We start from the raw sequence: 20,275 nt of genomic DNA, 5'->3' as shown, positions 1-20,275 counted from the left end.
GGTGATTTTACTTTATTATTAGCGTACTAAATCGGATAAGCTGTATTGCGTACTTAACTGATTGACCACTTTACAAATTGATAATAGTAAACATGTTTTCTAATTCTGTACGTTTATGCAGATATGTGCTAGGTAACAATTATTGTTTGTAGCGCTCTTGCTCTTAGTCATTTACCTTGTTACAAGTTCTAAATAAAAAGGGGTTGTTTTAATTACGTTTAATAAGTTTGGAGAACACATTTAGTTACGCATGAAAGATTTGTTTTGTTAGTGGAATTAATAAGTTATACATATATCTACTACATTACATATAAGGTAAACATGATTGGATAATAAATAATGAATAAATAAATAATATATAGGTCGCTACTTGAGTTAATGAATAAACTATAATAAATAAAAACAAGTAATGGATAGTTTGATTTTAAGTAAAGATGAAATAGTCATGAGAAAGAGGATTCAGCTTTAAATAACTTGGGTTTAAATGACATTAGTTACAATGAAACTTGCAAGAAGGATGGTTTGCAAGATGTTCATGTGTTAATGATTTATTGTAACTTGCAAGAAGGAGGGTTTGCAAGATGTTCATTTGATATTATTTATTGTAACTTGCAAGAAGGAGGGTTTGCAAGATATTCAGTTTTAATTATTATTGTTTTGAATGACATTGGTTACAATGAATCTTGCAAGAAGGAGGGTTTGCAAGCTATTCATTTGTAAATTATTTATTGTAACTTGCAAGAAGGAGGGTTTGCAAGATAATAAGACTTATGATGTTGTAACTTGCAAGAAGGAGGGTTTGCAAGATAATAAGACTTATGATGTTGTAACTTGCAAGAAGGAGGGTTTGCAAGGTTCTATTATGATTTGATAACTAGTACATTTTGAAATAATAAATATAATTCATAACATTGTTAGGTGATTCGATTGGCCATGTGTTAGGTTTGCCAGTGCATGAGGACATGCACTGCGTCAGGATGGACGAGTGTTAGGTTTCATTAAAATTATCTATTTCCGAACGAATATTTATATTTTTATTACTGGCAACACCGTGCTAAATTTTAAAAAAACTACGGTCGATGGAATAAAGCATTGTTTTCACTAGTGCGCACAAAGTGCCCCCTAGTGGAAACAAGGCTAAAACTTAAATATTTTTATTGGCAACACCGGCTGCTAAATTGAGGAGGGATAAAAACATGGCGAATCGAATCACTTTTGCTGGAGCCGTTGTCGTGGACAGACGTGCCTGGAACCTGTAACGAGTATCTGAAGAAAATAGAAGTCTACTTGGAAAATAATGTGAGTTTTATTACATTTCGAACCGTGTTGAGAGAGTTAACTGTGTGGGGACTGCGGCTTGGTTGCGATAAGCCCGAGAACGCGCATAGTTTAGGAAGATGAGCCTACCCATTGCTAATCATGTAGAGAAATAATAAAGGTACTGCTCATTCAATAAAATTTTGACAAAACGCAACATTTTCACGATAGGTAGATATGGTACTTTTTGATGAACGATTAGAATATGAGTGTTCTCTTGACTGATGTTAATTTCTGACACAAATTCAGTGCAAAAAAAAGAGTTGTCTTCATTTATCGATATATTTTGGTTTTTGTCATCTATCTAACTGACCTACACTGAAATGAAAAAATACCACTGTCATTTCCAAATCAAACTAAACAGTAGCAAGAAGAAAAGTTCCGACTTACCTGCTCGTATATTTTCCTTCTCACTAACACCCGATATGTGATCCCCAAGTGGCGGTTTAGATATGAATTTCCCTCAACCTAACTATATGTAGCTGTTCTATTTATACTGTGACACAAGCAAACCAATGTTCCTTAAAGTTTCGTCTTGTAGCGGCGACGCTTCGTCAACATTGTCTTACGAACTAATTCAACACGCACCTATGTGTCGCTGCCACTTTGACACCTAATTGTTATTCGAAGTTCTCACGTAACGAGAATTAACTAACACCTGAGTGGAAACACATTATTTTGCAGGTAGAAAGTTTGTTACGGTTGTGTTTTGTTTATTTTTGATTATTGGCAAACACCTACAATGTTTTAAATTCAGACTTTTGTCTCTGTATCTCAACTCGCCGAATGACTAAAACTTTAAAAGACTTTCTTAGATTAACTCAGATCTGAAAACAAATATTATGGTCTTAATGTAGCTACATTTCGAGATTAGGCGGTATCACATGTTTTATACATTTTTCAGTACTCGTAAGTGCCAACAGTAACCCTTAAAAACTCCTGAGAGTGTCGTGGCTTACACGTTGAGAACATTAATAATTTAATTACCTGTAAATAATAATCGGTCTTCTTTACAATTATCAGTAATAAAATATAACTCGTGGATTCTTTGAGCAAATTGTTTTCATTACCAAGCAAGGGGACGTCAAGCCCTTAAGCCCTCGCAGCGTTTTCGCACGACTTTCCGCTTCACCATTGTACTGGTCTGATGTATCTCGTACGTGTAAACATTTACAAATTAAACACAAAATTAAAATTAAAATGTTTTATAAAGTGTTCTTTAAAGTACGATTAATTATTAAGAATGGAAACAAAAAATACAACTGAATTGTTCTAAATAAATAGGTACGCGACGAATTCTTCCAGCAAGTTACGTTACGTTGCAACAGTATTATTGTGTTCCGCCAGTTAGAGGTAAGATAGCCAGTTCCTCCATGGTTGAAGATTCCGGGTGAAGCTCGCTTCCACCTTCGGCCTGATCGTCACTTACCATCAGATGAGATACAGGCCAAGAGCTTAACGAGGGTTGTGGATAAAAAAAAAGTTGTCTTTAATAATAGGCGGGGAATTGTCGAGTATTTATATCTCAATAGAGTTTCTGATGGACCTACCACAACATTACGAGTATTATAGTAAAAAGTAACTTTCTACATTTCTTAAATAAATAACAAATCAAAGGCTTTTTACATCTTTGTTATAAACTCCGTCACCAATTCGTGGAAGAGCGGCATTTCAAACAAACCACCCAAGTAATGCATAGAGAAACATCCCAGTATAGACGTACAGGCTTACTTTACTAACGTTGACGCTGCTAGAATCCAACAATCTTGTAAACAGAACTAACTGATATTGACAATAGATTATATTAATTTTATTTCTAGTGATGTGAATAAAGCTAATCTTGATTGGAAGGTGAAATCAATATGACGGCACTGGCTTACTTCGATCGAACTTTGTCACGATACCTACAAGTCCTAGACTAAAATAATGAAAGGCATCTTCTGAGCAAGTTTGCTCCATCAGATCGCATCTGTATTATTTGAATGAGATTGTGATCAAGAACGTAACGTAGCGCACCGTAGCGGAGCGTAGCGCACCGTAACGAAGCGTAGCGCATCGTAGCGGAGCGCATCGTAATGAGCGTAGCGCACCGTAGCAGAGCGTAACGCACCGTAGTGAAACGTAGCGCATCGTAGCGGAGCGTACACCGTAATTTTATATCAATGCCCTTCTAGGGCTCATTAGAAAGAAAGAAACATTTATTACGATAAACATCACTTAGTTAACGACAGAGAACGTACTATACAGAAAAAAAGACAGAAATGGCACATAAATATTACAAGGAAATAAAAAGTGAACTAAGCAGTGCTATCCTGTCGCAACAGCGATGCCCATCACAATGCACAATGGGACTCCACTCAGCATATGCCGTGGCCCACGGTGGGGAAGGCCACGACACTGGTTTTCAGTGGGCCCCATTATTACGTATTATTCACTTAAGATCTTTAGTTTATAATACATAATAATTAAACATTTATGACTTTGACTATTGTAACTATAGTTAGTTACTTATCTTTGTGTTTCTTGTTAGCAGGTGTAGGTGTTGAGGTGCCCGAATTCGGCGAGCCCATCACGAACTTGACAGTGCCCATCGGACGCGACGCGACCTTCGAATGTATCGTCGTCAACCTTGGCAACTACCGGGTATGTAACGAATGGCAAATTACTACCCCCCATAAAGAAATTACACCCTAAATTATAGTCCCTTTGCTTTGTTGGTACATGGAGTTCAAAGTTACGAAGGTAATTTAAAAATCGATTGGTCCGTCCACCTCAAGAAGGTTTACTTGTCCACGATGTAAAAGGAAGATGAATTAATAATCAAATTCCAGTAATTACTGGAAGTGAAGTGATTAACTTGGTAATATCTTACGATTTTCATGATTATTTTTGTAAGTCAGAAGCCTTTAATTTAATAATGAAAATTAAACTGCCTTTCATGTTCAATATAAAGGCAATCAAAAATGTAATCGCTGTACCTAATTGCGAAAGATGTTAAGTAACAAACCGGACACAGATTGCACAGAACCGCTAAAAACAGAATCTTACAACCAAGCAACAACTTTAAAACTGTTATCTCGGAGTTCGCAACAAAATAAATGGTAGCGAAGCTATCAGCAAATTGGCAAAGTCAATTTTGCATTGGTGTTTATTTAGTTCAGTTAAGATCTGTAAAGTTTCTAGCTAGAATTCTAATTTTGTTCCATTCATTTAATTGTAAAACAGCGAGGTACCCTTGCATGGGAATTAGAGTCAGCTTTGTTGTTTCCTTGGTTTGCGCATAGTGAGTGCCAAATAACGTAGCTGTGTATTTGTAAAGACGAATAATGTTGTAACAGTATTTGCATTTAAATCGCGTCAGAAACTCTCTGATATTGCTAATGTTTATCAACCGCGATGTGTTTTCATCTCACACAAAGCGAACGGGTGATAAATATATGAAAAGTTTATTGAAAGATAAAAACATTTTTCTTATCTACCAAACGGACATTTTTGGGGCACATGTGATTCTCCATTCTGACTCCATTAGAAAGTCCAAGTTGTGATCCGATGATCAAATCATTAAACCAGGCGATCAACAAAAATGGTTATTGAGCTTTAACATTAGTGAACTCCATTTACTTGACTTTGAATAATACCTACTTTTATGGGTCAAAAACAATGTCCATAATAATTAAAATTAACGATTTTTAAATGACTAACATTATTTACGTGCATATTTTGCACCGCTCGACAGGGGGTGCACACTGTTACATTTACATATTAGACTCTTAATTAAACTATATCTCCAGGTGGGCTGGGTAAAAGCAGACACGAAGGCCATCCAAGCAATCCACGAGCTGGTCATTACGCACAATTCCCGCGTGTCTGTCTCCCACAGCGACCACTCGACCTGGTACCTCCACATCAAGAACGTGCAGGAAGAAGACAGGGGGCAATACATGTGTCAAATCAACACGGACCCTATGAAAAGTCAGGTCAGTCTAATTGCCTTCAAATGGACTGGGTAAAGACGATCCAAATATTATACGCACTTTGGTATTCACTTTCTGAGTAATAAAAGATGAAAAAAGGCATAAGGTCCGATGTCCAAATTATCGGAAATGAATGAGCTCAATAGCAATTAACCTTGGGGTAAACATCGTAATATTAATTTCAGATATCACATATAATTATTTCCAGGAAGCGATTAATAAGTAACTATGTTTGAATAAATTGGATTTTCATGGCCAGTAGCTTTTGAATCTAAAAGCGGCCCGTGCCAGCGGGGCTACTCCTTATTGTAACCGTATCAACTCGAGGCGGCCAGTATTCTTTGTATGAAACTTGAAACTGCAACGTACAGACGGTGAAACGCAACTGCAACGAAACTGCAACTGCTAGTTACTTTTGAGTTGCATCTAAGTTTCTGCCATAGCGTCCGTTGAGAGACCACACATGACGCAACCAGTTTGAAACTTTCAGTTTCAGTTTCATTCATAAGAATCATCAGAAAGTTGCAGTTTCGTTGCAGTTGCGTTTCACCGTCTGATCTGGGCCTTATTTGCACCGTAATGTAAACGCCTCGCCAGAGCGCGCGCGAAAGGCGATGACAGCTCGCGAAAAGCGATACAGTGTTGATCCCTTTCCGAGTTGTTAAGTCTACTATGACCTTAAAACGTAGTCTAAAGTTTTGACTATCTCGAATATTGCATTGAAAGATAAGCCAGAAACTACATAAGAGGAGTTACGGTGTAGCCCTAGAATTGTCTGGAAAGTGAATACCTTAGTAACCGCTTTTTAATGTGTTTGAGTTGTACTTTGATAACATGCAGTTATGCGACTTGCATTATTTTCTTAGGCAACTCCAGAAATTAGTTTGCTTTAAGAGCAGAAGCAAAGTTTCATAGAATCTTGTTTCCGAGTATTTAACTTACCTTCAGTTAAAGAAGAACATTATTAACGTGTTCTATGAAATCGTTTCAGCCAAATGACGTCCACTTCCGGCCCGTGGTGTCCGTGGTGCCCGTGGTGCCACTTGTTTTTAGCAACTATGCGGGCTATGTCAGTCACTAATGGTTCTCTAAACTAAACTAATGAAACTACGAGTATATCGGTATTTTATAAGACCTATTATGGAACAAGTATAGAATCAGTCAACATCTTCTACAGCCAAACTTTAATCTCTTTCCAACCAGATGGGCTTTCTCGACGTGGTGATACCTCCAGACTTTATCCCGGAGGAGACGTCGGGAGACACGATGGTGCCCGAAGGAGGCACAGCCAGGGTCTCGTGCAAGGCGCGGGGAGTGCCACCTCCGAGAGTCATGTGGAAAAGAGAAGATGGCCAAGAAATTGTCGTTCGGGACCACACAGGTGCAAAGAGCAAAGGTACAAATGACTTATTTAAATTATTTTTGTGTTATTGGACGGTTATGAGATCCTAAATGAGTACCACCTATCTTAGTTCAAAGGTTTTTGTCCCATTTAACTTTTAATTTTATTTACGGTCGTCTATTAAGTTCGCCAGATAAATTTATTGCTATTTATAACATAATTCTTCATATTGAATTATTTTTCCGAAAATTGAAATGAGACGTTGGATGCAGGCTTCCACGGACTGTTTTTTCTTAGAAGTATACGTTCAAAAGAACATTATTGTAGCTTGTTTCACAAGTACCTACCGTTTGTTAACTCTTTTTATTTTAATTAAAAACCTGGCGTTTTTTAAATCCTTTTTAAGAAACTACTTAGTTTTCATACTTTAAAATCACATTGAATATTATGCAGCACTGGACACGCGATCTTCTTACTAATGACAAAAAATTGTCGTTATTTAATTATGTATAGGTTATTGTGTGATTATTACTAATCATAGTTTATAAGACCTTTGTTACTAACACTTTTATGGGCTATGCCTGAAATAAATACCTTTTATTATTTTATTCCCGATATATGTAACATTGCAACATAATATTGTTTTGCATTTTAACCAGCAGATTGTACACAGTTTTGGCAATTAATATTGTTGTATTCTATTCTATGACTCGTAAATATGACGATTTTAATTCGTCAAGAGAAATTACCAAATATGAAATTTCAATTTACCCATTACGTAGCTAGATTTCCCAGTCTTAACAATCCACTCAAATAATTAAATCATGATGCAGGAGTTTTTGTGCCATTTCGAATTCCCGCATCAAGATCGCAAAAAGACAATATCGCTTGCATAACCAATCTGCGAATTCCTCTCCGGCGTGAACGTAAATTTACATTTCTCTAGCTGCTAACGAGCTTATGCTCTAGGTGTAAATGCATAAAACCTGTGCGATTTTTACAGAGATTTCATTTTCCTATTAGGTTTTTGAATTAGCTGGTTAGAAGTGTTAATAGAGATTGATAATAATTTTTTAACCAATTTATTTACGTCATTCTGAGATAAAGAGTTTACTTAATGCTGCATTTACTCGATAAGTACATAATCTACATAACTCAAAACGAATCATTCAATTTATGAAATGTTGAGCCTTATAATAAAAAACAATGCTGCTTTAATTCGATTGAAGTTCTTAAATTAGCTTTAAACACTCAACAATAAAAAACGGCTTATTATTGATTTGCCACAGAATCAATCATTTTTCTCACAACAAATGACTGAATAACTTATTCTCAAATAACACATGTTTGATTATAAATGACGCATTTATTTTTATGAAACTTCCAACATTGTACAAAATAGACAATAATCTAAATATTCAACATATTCACTGTAACTCTCATTGAAATTCGTATAATCTTAATACATAAACTAAATCTACTTACTCACAAGCTGTAATAGGTCATATTAAGTTGATTAGCCGAACCGAACTACACAAAGACACGAGATCCGACGGTAACTAACCAGAAACCCGCTTTATGGAATAGGTAAATTACAGCGAGCAGGGCATTTAATCTCGTTTTTGGTAAACATTATTATACAGCTTATTATGAAGGATTAAATCCGGGGAGTTCATTAATTTAACTATCAAATGAACCATGTTACTAACGAAATTTTTGATTTGCAAAATTATATCTTCTTCAACTTACCTGCCTTGTTGAAAAACTGACTGATTTAATAGTGTTCGAATGTTATGTTGCAGATTTGTTATGATTACTCTCAGAAAATTTTGTATATTTATTTACTTTATTGTACAAATTTACTGTATACATTACACAATAGCAACACACTTGCACAGTCTACGAACACCATTAGAGTAAGACAGGATTAACTACACATCATTCATTCTATGGCTGTAAGTTTGCTTACAGTTTATAAAAACATGTCAGTTTAGTAATCCTAGACAGAAAAAATAGACCTTAAAAGTCCTAATGGATCTGTTATAATTTAACACCACGAGATGTTTATGTAGGTGGTTAACAATTTACGTTCCAAATTACAAAACCAGCTGGAGCTTCACTTATAAATCAATCAATCAAGATTACTTTAAGAAGTCTACTACAAATCCCATTATTCCTGAAATAAGGTATTAAACATATTGTTTTATTTTCCTACATTTCGAAACGGTACTTATAAGACAAGATTACCAATGTCCAATCAGTCAGTCACGTCCGTTATCTGACGCGGTCCAACCTCCCTGCTTCCCCAATTCCCCACTTCCCTAGTTCCTACTAACCGGTCACGTAGCAACAATTTCGGGTAAATTTCTTCATAGCACCATTACTCCTCGTTCAAACAACATCGGCGTGGAAGGGTTATGTGATACTTGTACGTGATTTAGGGTCGTATTTGGTATTTGTCTTATAGACAGCTTAGCAGCGAAAAAATATTAATGATAGAAAACTTTTCTAACTTTCATTTACTGGCTAATATTTTTTTAGCTTATGAATAATCTTAATGACTATGAAACTTAAAACTTTACATAATTTTTATAGACTTCTTATTATCTCTTTTTCTATATCTTTCAATTTTAGATATGTATTATTGTACCTAAATAGTAGCGTATATTAAAATGTTAAGAACTGTAGAAAATTACTTAGCACTCATTGCAAGCAAAAAGTAATGGGTGTGAAGCTTTTTATAAGATTGTTCATTAGTAAAACAGCATTTATTTTTTCAAAGAAAGTAAAATAATAAGGACAAGTATTCTTTATAAAACATATTTCCACTTGATTCAAATACGCCTCAAAATAAATCGTGAAACGTAAGCCTACACATCTGTTCTCATGTAACAAATATTTTGAAAATTCGTCCAAACAAAACCTTATGAAACATAATATTTTAGGTAAAACACGAGTAGCGTGCTCACTCGGTGGACATAATAACAAAATCGTAATTCGGGTAGCCTTTTGTTCCACTTCGTACCCACGATCTGACCTTATTATGTGTACCTTCATAAAATTTGCAAGTTTCCATTTCAAAATATAATTGAGTCCAAAAATTCGCAGCACAAGTGTTGAAAAAATATTCCATTTGTCTTAGTTATTTGAATAGCGCAAGGACGGCATTGTTTTTCCGAATATGTATAATAATACGAGTGTCTGTGTGACCGCATTTGTGGTTCACAATGAGCCGTGCGGCGACCATTCTCGGGATGAGTTTCGAGTCCAGTATTGTTTAAAGTTTGTCGTAATTAGTAGAGTTCTGCACTGAATAGACTCCTAGATCTTATTGTACTCGAAAAGCGTTTTAATGGTTTATTGAAAAAACGTGATCATTACGCTTAAACGGATTTGGTTGATGAACAATTTATGTTGAAAAGAGCTTATATTGGTAATGTTCATGTACGAAGTACAGTGCATTCAACTCGCCCGTAAGCGCGCGGTCAGCATTTACCAATCTGACCCAATTTTAACCTTTTCATTATTTTAATATCTTTAAGTTAGTTCGCGTTCGGTTACCATCGCCGCGTGTACTCAGCATACCATTTAACCATTTTTAACCATTTTACGAATATACCAAGTTTAACCAATTTAGACGTTTTATATTATTTCATACTTATTAATTTGTTGGACTTACACCCGACAAATTTGGTCCTTCGAACCTTCGGAAAGGTGGGACCTGCCGCGTTGTGAACTTTGTACGTGACGTGTCAGTGACTATCTTTCTGTGTAACCAGCCCTTTGGGGTACTTTACCATTTATCGAACCATTTGACTACGAACCAATCAGTGCAAACCAATTGTAACCATTTTGTGTGACCTGTGACCAATATTTGGATTCCCGGCCACCAACACCACTACTATCAACGACCAGTAAGCAGAACCACCAAGTAAGATCTTTCCATTTTTATACTAACCAACCACTGCACCAACCAACTACCAAGATGTCTTCTATCGCCGATCTTATTGCCGCACAAAAGGAGATTATGGAGAATATGAACAAGCTTTACATGAATTTCAAAAAAGAAGGGAAAGAAAGGAAAACTTCTGATAGCATTAAACGTCGTTTGCAGTCGTTAGAAGCTTTCTGGAGAGAATTTTCGCTAAACCATGAAAAATTAGTCAATATTTGTGATGAAACTGAAGACGATATGTATTTTGAGGATGATTCCTATTTCAAAACCAAGAAATTTTATGACGATGTTAGAGTCCATTTACTCAAAAGTTATGATGAAGTAACCAATCGGTCCCAATCCCCTTCGGGTCCGAAAACCAGTGAATCTCAAAAACCATCAACACCTACCGCACAACCGAGTACGTCAACAGCGGGAACCTCAACATCAGAAACCATGCCTAAAAAGGTCCTACCATTACCACGATTTGTTTTCCATGACGTCGACAAACCAAGTAAAATCGATGAGATGATGAGAAAACAACAAAGCAATTTCAAAGCGCTAGCTCGAACTATTTCTCAAATTAATTTGAACGTTTTATCTGAAAAGTGGGAATTTCAAGATGTTTTGAAGATTATTGAATCACGTTGGGCTGCAATAGATTCGTTACATTGGGAAATTGACAGTAACTTAGAATTTGAAGACAAGACATATGACGAACTATTTAATCGCTATGAAAATGAGTATTACGACATTAAGAAGTCTATTAACAACAGGATGTGGGACACCAACCATAGAGAGAAGTCTACACCACACATAGATATACCAATATTCAGTGGCAACTACCAACAATGGCTATCCTTCAAAGATCTATTCCTAGAAGCTATTCATAAAAATAAATCTATGTCTAGAGCTCAAAAGATGCAGTTTTTGAAGAGCAAGCTACGTGGAGAGGCTGAAAAGCTCATTCAACATCTTCACATTAGTTCAGAGAATTACCAGACCTGTTGGGACATATTGAACCAGAGATATAATAATAATAAATTAATTTTCAACTCGCATATGAACACGCTCATGTCATTACCAAATATACATCAACAGACCGCATTTAACATAAAAAGGCCCCACGATACAACCAATGAATGCCTCAACGCTATAAAAAACCTAGGTGTAGATATAACGACCTGGGACCCCATGATTGTATACTGCATGGCACAGAAACTTGACGCCGAGACCTACAACGATTATATTGACTCGCTACCAGAACCAAGAGATCTTCCATATTTAAAAGATTTCCTATCATTTTTAGAAGGGAAATTCATTGCACTAGAGACTGCTCGCCGAAAAAGTGAGACAAACAAATACTCACAATCTACCTCTAATGAACGACACCAGTATAACCAAAATAATTATACCAACAACAATCAATATAGGACACCAAAGGAAGGAATTTATAGACATCCAAATGCTTGGAGACAGATTGACAATAAACCCTTTATTAACCACTCCACCACCAATACATCCCAACAATGTTTCATCTGTAATGAGGATCATGTTTTGTATATGTGTACCAAATTTAGAGAATTAACCAACCAAGAAAAACGGAAAACGATTTCTCAATTGAATATATGCAAAAATTGCCTAATCAATCATAATGGCAGAGATTGCAATTCACAAAAAACATGTCGCATTTGCAACGAAAAGCATAACACGCTATTGCACAATGCTTACACGTATAATCGTCCAGTTGCCAACCCAAGTTTTAACAATCAGCGTCATCAACCAAATTATGTGTCACACGTGTCGAACGATCACCAGTCAATGACCGACGTTTTGTTAGCAACCGCCCAAGTTAATGTCTTAGCAGCTGATGGAACTTACAAGACTATGAGAGCCCTCATTGACCAAGGATCTCAAACATCAATAATATCTGAAAATGCAGCACAACAACTTGGAATACCACGCCAAAGATGTAAAGGCGTTATCTTTGGCATTGGAGCGAAAGAAAACACTTGCAAGGGCGTTATTACCATTACCGTAGCATCATTACATAATGACTTCACCATGAACACTGATGTTTTCATAATGCGAAACCTCATCAAAAAGTTACCAAATCAATCCTTCAGCAAGCCCTCATGGCAATATCTCGACAACATACAACTTGCAGACCCCGATTTTAATCGAAGCCGTCCGGTTGACCTATTACTTGGTGCCGATGTATATTCCCAAATTATGTTACACGGGATTATAAGACAAGACCAATCCCAACCTATTGCACAACAAACGCAATTAGGGTGGATACTGTGTGGAAATATCAAATCTTATTACTGTAATGTTATTCTAAACAACTATGACGACATACAAAAATTTTGGGAGATAGAAGATTTGACAGACAAGCAAGATAACCAATCAACTGAAGACTTATATTGCATACAACAGTACCAAACAGAAACAAAACGCCAACCAGATGGTCGTTATGTCGTCAGATTACCTATGAAACCAGATGCAGATGAAAAACTAGGAGAATCTAAATCAAAAGCCATCGCTCAATTTTACCAATTAGAAAAGAAATTATGTAAAAATAACCAAATAGCAATTGGATACAAACAGTTCATGAATGAATATTTTAATCTCGGCCACATGAAAATAAGCCATAATAACCAAGAAATAGAATGTTTTTTACCACACCACTGTGTCGTACGTTCTGAGTCAACCACGACTGCAATCCGAGTCGTATTCAACGGATCAGCAAAAACGGCCACTGGACTAAGTGTGAATGACCTTATGTACAGCGGACCGAACTTACGACATGACCAAAAATATCTACACCAGCTACTGAAAAACCACACATCGATAATAGAGTCTGAGTACAACGTTATAAAACGAATGGAGAAAACTATCGACCAGCAACATAAAGCATTTAACCAGCATTTGAACCTCCTAGATCAACTTGCCAACACCATGCAAAAGCAAATACAAGAAAACTCAGATGCCAATGAGTTCGCATTATCATCAATCACAGCAAACGGAATACTCATGAACCTCAAAGACATACAGCAAATGTTATTAACCACCATCACTGATATCTTTCATGGAAAGTTTAATATACATCTGTTACAACCCCAACAACTGACTACAGAACTTCATATGATCGCGGGACAAATTTCCAAAGAACTATCATTACCAATCGACAACATTCAAACCGACTTAATGAAAATCTACCATTTATTAACTGTCAAAGCCCGATTTACACAAGAATTTCTGATCTTCGAGATTAAAATACCATTAGTAGGCAGAGATAACTTTGAAATCTATAAATTAATACCAATTCCTATGAAAAGCGAAAATCAAATGCACAAAGTCATTGCTGTGGCAGACCTGTTAGCAATTAATATACAAAAAGATCTACAAATACCATTTTCCGATTTACAATTACAACAATGCAGTAACTATGACTCTGAAACATTACTGTGTGCCCATCAAATACCAATATCTATGACTAAAACCGATCAAAGTTATTGTGTTAAAGTAAATGAGTCACTAAGTTGTAAAACAGAGAGCACAAAATGCAAAAACACTTGGATGCAACTACACAAAGTAAACAATTACTTGTACTCATGTTGCAGTGAATGCACCATTCAAATCATATGTGACTATCAAGTTACCATCGAGCGACTCAGCAAGGTCGGGATACTCGCCTTGGAAAGTGGATGCGTCATCAAGGACGACGGGATCACCTTGCTGTCACATAACAAACAATCGACCAATGATATTAAAGTGAAACCAGATATTCTTAATATTGAAATTCCATCAATAAATAACATTGTGAACGTTACCATGAATATAACACCTCTAACCAGCACAAACCAAGAAACTGATATTGACAAGGAATTAGAGATTATTGGAAAGAAAATAGAACAAATAAAGAATAATACCAAGGAAGACTTAGACGACACATCCTTCGACAACCATGATTTGCACCACTACATAGCCATCTACCTCCTGACGGGTGCCAGCCTCGTGACTGCTGTGGCCTACGGCGTGCGGAGGATCCGCGCGCGCGCCCGGTGGCCGGCAGCTGAGCAGGCGCCGCCGCAGCCGCAGCCCCGCGCCCGCGCTGCTGCCCTGCACCGCAGTGCTAGTGCAAGTGACCAGTGTGATAGTGCGAGTGTCCAGTGTACTAGTGCAAGTGACCATGTGTATGCTAAAGTGAAAAAAGTGAAACTGCCAAATTCTTTTAATTTTAGTGTTGTTGAATAGAGACTATAAGAATTGAATTTTTAAGTTTACCATGTTATTATTATCACCTTGTAAATTGCACCAATTTATTGTCTTATCATCTTGTATCACCTTGCACCCTCATTTGCTTATTCTTCTTCCCTCGGGAATATGTACGAAGTACAGTGCATTCAACTCGCCCGTAAGCGCGCGGTCAGCATTTACCAATCTGACCCAATTTTAACCTTTTCATTATTTTAATATCTTTAAGTTAGTTCGCGTTCGGTTACCATCGCCGCGTGTACTCAGCATACCATTTAACAATTTTTAACCATTTTACGAATATACCAAGTTTAACCAATTTAGACGTTTTATATTATTTCATACTTATTAATTTGTTGGACTTACACCCGACAGTTCATAAGCTTAAATAAATGAAGGTGGCTGAAAAAAGAAAAATATTTAAAACAGAGTTGTGACGAATATCATTAATTTTAAAATTCAAGCTGGCGATATAAATATCAGCCTACATAATAATGTCTTTTCATCATACACCTATTTATTAAATTGTCAAATAATGTAACTTTTCATTTAATGAAAAAAACTACCCTTTAGAACAAGATTGCTTACAAGACTCGTGTAAGTACTTTCCAAGAACGTTCGACAATACGTATGAGATCTTTGAGGATCTCGTATCGGCTCACAGCGATGAAAAGAAATGTTCCCAAACCGCTGCATATTATATGCCGTCTGCAATAGACGCGGCTGATTGATCGAATTCCAATTACATTGAAGTGATTGGGAAATTCACAATACAGAATTATGAAGGAAAAACAGCCCTTATTAATACTACCTTAGAAACAGTAATTCCAAATACCTGCATCTCGAGTAAACCAGTTCTGAGAAACGTCGGAAATTCGCGAAATCACATTCATTGCAAGTTAAGCTTTGCCAGATGTTCATTATTATTTTAACCCCACTGCAACTGCGTTGTAGCCAAGAACCGTATTTTATGATTATTGTTAGCTACGACGAACACTTTATTAATTTAGCACACAATAAGATAAGTTTCTTAGTCTTTAGTATGGTTCTACATACCTACATACAAGTGTAGGCATGTCAATTATTTGTTTCACAAATTAACAAAATTAAAACACTGGATTGATCTAGATTGAAGCTTCTACATAGAATCTTAACTTTACCGCACTGCAGCGAGAGAAAAATGCTTTCTCCGAAAAAAACAACTTCTAGCACTTTTGCTAACTACATATTTTTGGCTTACAATGTATCACACTGATTTTGTAATATAGTGGCCGTGCCGAACTTGCCATGTGGTTTCAGCAGAGGAGAATAAGATCATCTAAGTCCTTCCGTAAAAGACAATACTAAGGGCTGAATTTTCAATCGTCAGATATCTTTTAACTGCAGATTAAACTTGTCATTTTGACATTTATTTCCCATACTGAAACTATCAATGTGCCAAACTTATTCTTCAGATAAAAGTTATCCGACGATTATAAAATCAACCCTAAAAAAGAAGTTGCTAACATTTGGCCATCCCGACTCTTGGAACTAGCATGGGGAATACAGGGCAAATCTTCAAGATTGGAGAGAATCCTGCAATGGCCACTAAATCACCTGACGATGATGATTTCAGATACTATCCTTGTCCACAGTATTGACTTACCAAGGCGAGATCCTGAAGCTGACCAAGATCTCGCGGTCAGAGATGGGCACATATTTGTGCATCGCCGGTAACGGTGTTCCCCCCACCGTTAGCAAGAGGATCCATATAAGTGTACATTGTAAGTATTAAGTGTTAATTTAACTATTTCTATCAAGATTATAAAGTTTTAAGTGTCATTTGAATGTTTCTATCAAGAACAAATAAAAATTGAATAAGGAAGATTAGAAAGGAATTAGATCAAAACAGGATCATAATTTTTTGAATAGTTAACAAATACAGGACTATTTAAGTAACTACATAACTCTCTTTTCTTGTATTTCTGTTTAAAACCTTTGTTGAAAAGTAGTTTTTCTTTAAATAATGAGATCGTAATAAAAGTTGCATCATCATTTAATTATATGAAAATGTCTACTGAGACATAAAGTTCAATTTTGATTTTCAAGCATTCTTATAATTCAAAATCTTAAAGGAACCCTAAAAATTGATTCATATAAAATAGAAGAACTTGATACCAAAAAATATAAGCAACAACATTTTATGTTACATGCTATACAGCGTCTGATAACCCAGAACAGAAGCTTATTTAAAAAGATCGATCGCTGGTTATGACCTATAGAGAAGATTACTTCAGCAGGTAGGATAAAATACAAGGCCTAAATATTTCATCGACAGATCCGACAAAAAAGCTCAATCAAATTATGTTGACAAGGATACTAAGGCTTGGTTGCACCATCTTACTTTAACTTTGACAAACGTCAAAAATCTGTCAAACTCCATACAAAAAGCACCGCTTATGGTCTTAGTTACTGTCAAAGTAAGATGGTGCAACCCACCCTAAGTATTTATCTAAATTCTTTTCACTATATTTCTTATCCAATTAATTTTATGATAAAGTATTTTTGGGCTGAATTAAAAAAAATAACCGGGTGATTATTTTTATTGTGAACTGTTGAATAAAAATGCTTACCGAGGACACCTGAGGATGACAAATTACTGAAGATTATTATTTGACTAAATACCTACATAATAATTTGATACTTATTGTGTCACGTCTTCTTTAGTTAATGTACTGTTATTATAATACATACGAGTAGGCTACTGGTGGATGACGCCACATGAAACTTAACTCAATCAAGTTAAACATAATTATGAGTATTTTAACATTTACTGATGTAGGTATTGTTGAGTTAACCTATGACAAGCAAAATCACCTATCAAGACTGACAAAACAATATGATGACTGGGTAATGAAATCGAAGTTCTATATTTTAGTCTATTATAAATATTCTATATTCTATTTATAAATATTGGACGCGTATTTTTAATTTTTTTCATAATCTAATAATCACAGTATTATATTGAGATGAAATGTCGCGTGACGTCACTTTTGAGAATAAAATCTACATAAGCGTGACGCTACGCGCTATTTCAACTCGATGTAGCACTGTTATTATTGAATATAATATGCCTTGTCTTGCATAAAAAAAATATGAAAGAACATAAAAACTACGAGTCTAAATTTTCTATTGTCTTTCTGACTGACAAATAATTGAATATTTGTCATCAGGTACTTACTTGAATACTAATATTTGAAATGTGCATCTGTTCTCCCCACACAGTTCACCCAGTGATTCAGGTGCCAAACCAACTGGTGGGCGCTCCGCTCGGCACAGATGTTACCCTCGAGTGCTACGTCGAGTCCTCGCCAAAATCCATTAACTATTGGGTCAAAGACCCAGGTAAGTCATCCCAGATATCCCTAACCCCCTTTCAATAAGCCCTTATGGCTCTTTGCTACGAAGACATCCCGTTCTTGCAGGTACTGTTTTTGGCAGGATTTTGTTTTATTACTAAATTTTTCGCCCCGCAAAAAAACCGTTCCGTTCAAATTCACTATTAGGTATTTTCATAAGACTGGACCAGTAAAAAACAGGATCTAGTTAAATTACAAATATTGTTTATTAAAAGTGTTCCCACTAGCAGCTTCATGCATAATTTGTTTGCACACACCCGTACCTACCACAAAATACCGTACCTGCCATAAATGGGATACTACCGTGTGAACAAATGCTTTCTCAGTAAGTCAGGGATATAACTCGATAGCCGTGGGAAAAGGTCCTTAATAAGCAAACTTCCTTCATAAATATCACCTGAATCTAAATACTACTTGCATTTGATTAACTCCCTCGCATCCCCGATAAAAGTGAAACAAATTATAAGACAGCCATAAAACTCTAGGTGTCTGCGGAAACTTTTTACATTTTTCATAAAACTTCGCCGTGGAAAGATGAAATTCTAATATTGAATTTGAAAGCAAGTGTTTTAAGTAATAAATTGTTCCGCAGGTGAGCTGATAATACCGTCTGAGCATCACGAGATGACTGTGAGGCAGAAGTCCATGTTTGAAGCTGAGATGACCATGACCATAAAGAACATAAGGCGAGAAGACCTCGGCAGCTACATTTGTGTAGCGAAAAACTCCCTAGGAGACGTCGAAAGCAAAATTAGACTATACGGTAAGTTGAACTCAAATAATATTTTCCCAAAACTATTCCATTCCGACCTTGAATGAACTCTGTATCGAAAATAGAGAATTCCTTTACAAAAATGTCCCTTTTCTGTATCAAGCTAAAAACTTAACCTTCGAAAGCGCCATCTCATTCGGGACCTCCATTCTAATACGAAGACGATGTTTTTATAACGCGGCCGACTCTATACAAAAGTATAATAAGAAAAACCTTTCCCTTAAGTAACATAACAGACCGTACTTTATCGTGCAGAAATCCCGGGCAACGATAGACATGTCTACCAATATCCGGACGAAAGGATAACTTCTGATGACGAATACGGAACTGAGATATACGATGAGGACGTAGACAACGAAAATATCAAGAGCAACAGAGTGCCAGACCGAGCCAACAAATGGTACGCCAACGATGGAAAAGTTATCGTGGCTGGATCCAGCAACGCACGCAAACTCCTTCCCACGGTGGTTATTAAAACGATTTTCTTCCTACGCATGTTAACAGTTTTTTAATTATAGCAATGTGTACTTATAAACAACAATATTTTGTATACTCCCCAATTAATAAATTGTCAGTAATTTATATTAATTTGCTTTCCAATAATTATCCACTATTAGGAAAATTTAATTGTTTTTACATTTTAATTGTGTCTTGGGGTAGCATGTGTTTTTATTGTTTTATTTTCACAATTCCATCATCGTGTAACGTGATAATAACTAGATTTAATTAAACTTGTATATAGTTGTCTAGGAGAATATCTAAGGCAATGTAACAATTATAAATAACGGTACTATTTAACTTCGAATAGCTATTGTTGGACATGAGAATTGTAACTGTCATGACATAAGAAACTGTTTATATTGAATGTGCCATGTATATTTGCTAATCTTGAATAGAGACATTTATATTATAGAGTTTTTATTGAGTACGATAAATTATAAAATGTAAATATATTTGAAATGATCAACTGTAACTGATAAGAATAGAAAGCCTATTTACAGCTAGTTATTTGTTTCAGACGTATCTAAATATGACTAAATTGACGCCGAAAGTTTTAAGTTTTAAATTGTTTACAGTGCTTTGACTCCGATTGCAACTTTGGATGAGGGTAATAAAAGTCATTTTCAAAACAACTTGATATAACGTTTGAAAACCTTTTCCAGCGTTACAATTGAAGTCTTTTTCTGCGTATCTCTAAATAGCGTAGTGAAAACATAATGAATAACTTCTTCCAAACAATGTATGTTAATATCCTGATCGTTACAAAAAATAATAAAA

General features: G+C 35.8%; 1 protein-coding gene across 5 annotated transcripts in view; it reads left to right on the top strand.

The window, feature by feature from the left end:
* Nucleotides 1–20,275, top strand: part of LOC135088652 (lachesin-like) — a 154,270-nt gene extending 133,995 nt beyond the window's left edge. For 4 of the 5 annotated variants that reach the window (XM_063964812.1, XM_063983600.1, XM_063983584.1 and 1 more), the window contains exons 3-9: nucleotides 3,848–3,960; nucleotides 5,109–5,294; nucleotides 6,495–6,687; nucleotides 16,462–16,590; nucleotides 18,092–18,211; nucleotides 18,818–18,988; nucleotides 19,253–20,275. In XM_063964812.1, the coding sequence (XP_063820882.1) occupies nucleotides 3,848–3,960; nucleotides 5,109–5,294; nucleotides 6,495–6,687; nucleotides 16,462–16,590; nucleotides 18,092–18,211; nucleotides 18,818–18,988; nucleotides 19,253–19,509 (1,169 nt within the window). In that variant the 3' untranslated portion in view covers nucleotides 19,510–20,275. The remainder of the gene's footprint in view (nucleotides 1–3,847; nucleotides 3,961–5,108; nucleotides 5,295–6,494; nucleotides 6,688–16,461; nucleotides 16,591–18,091; nucleotides 18,212–18,817; nucleotides 18,989–19,252) is intronic. The other variant, XM_063983592.1, reaches the window with a different exon arrangement.

This window comes from Ostrinia nubilalis, chromosome 1 (assembly GCF_963855985.1).
Source record: "Ostrinia nubilalis chromosome 1, ilOstNubi1.1, whole genome shotgun sequence".
Taxonomy (NCBI): Eukaryota; Metazoa; Arthropoda; class Insecta; order Lepidoptera; family Crambidae; genus Ostrinia; species Ostrinia nubilalis.
Note: the sequence above shows the minus strand (reverse complement) of the source record. Positions and strands in the feature narration are given on the sequence as shown.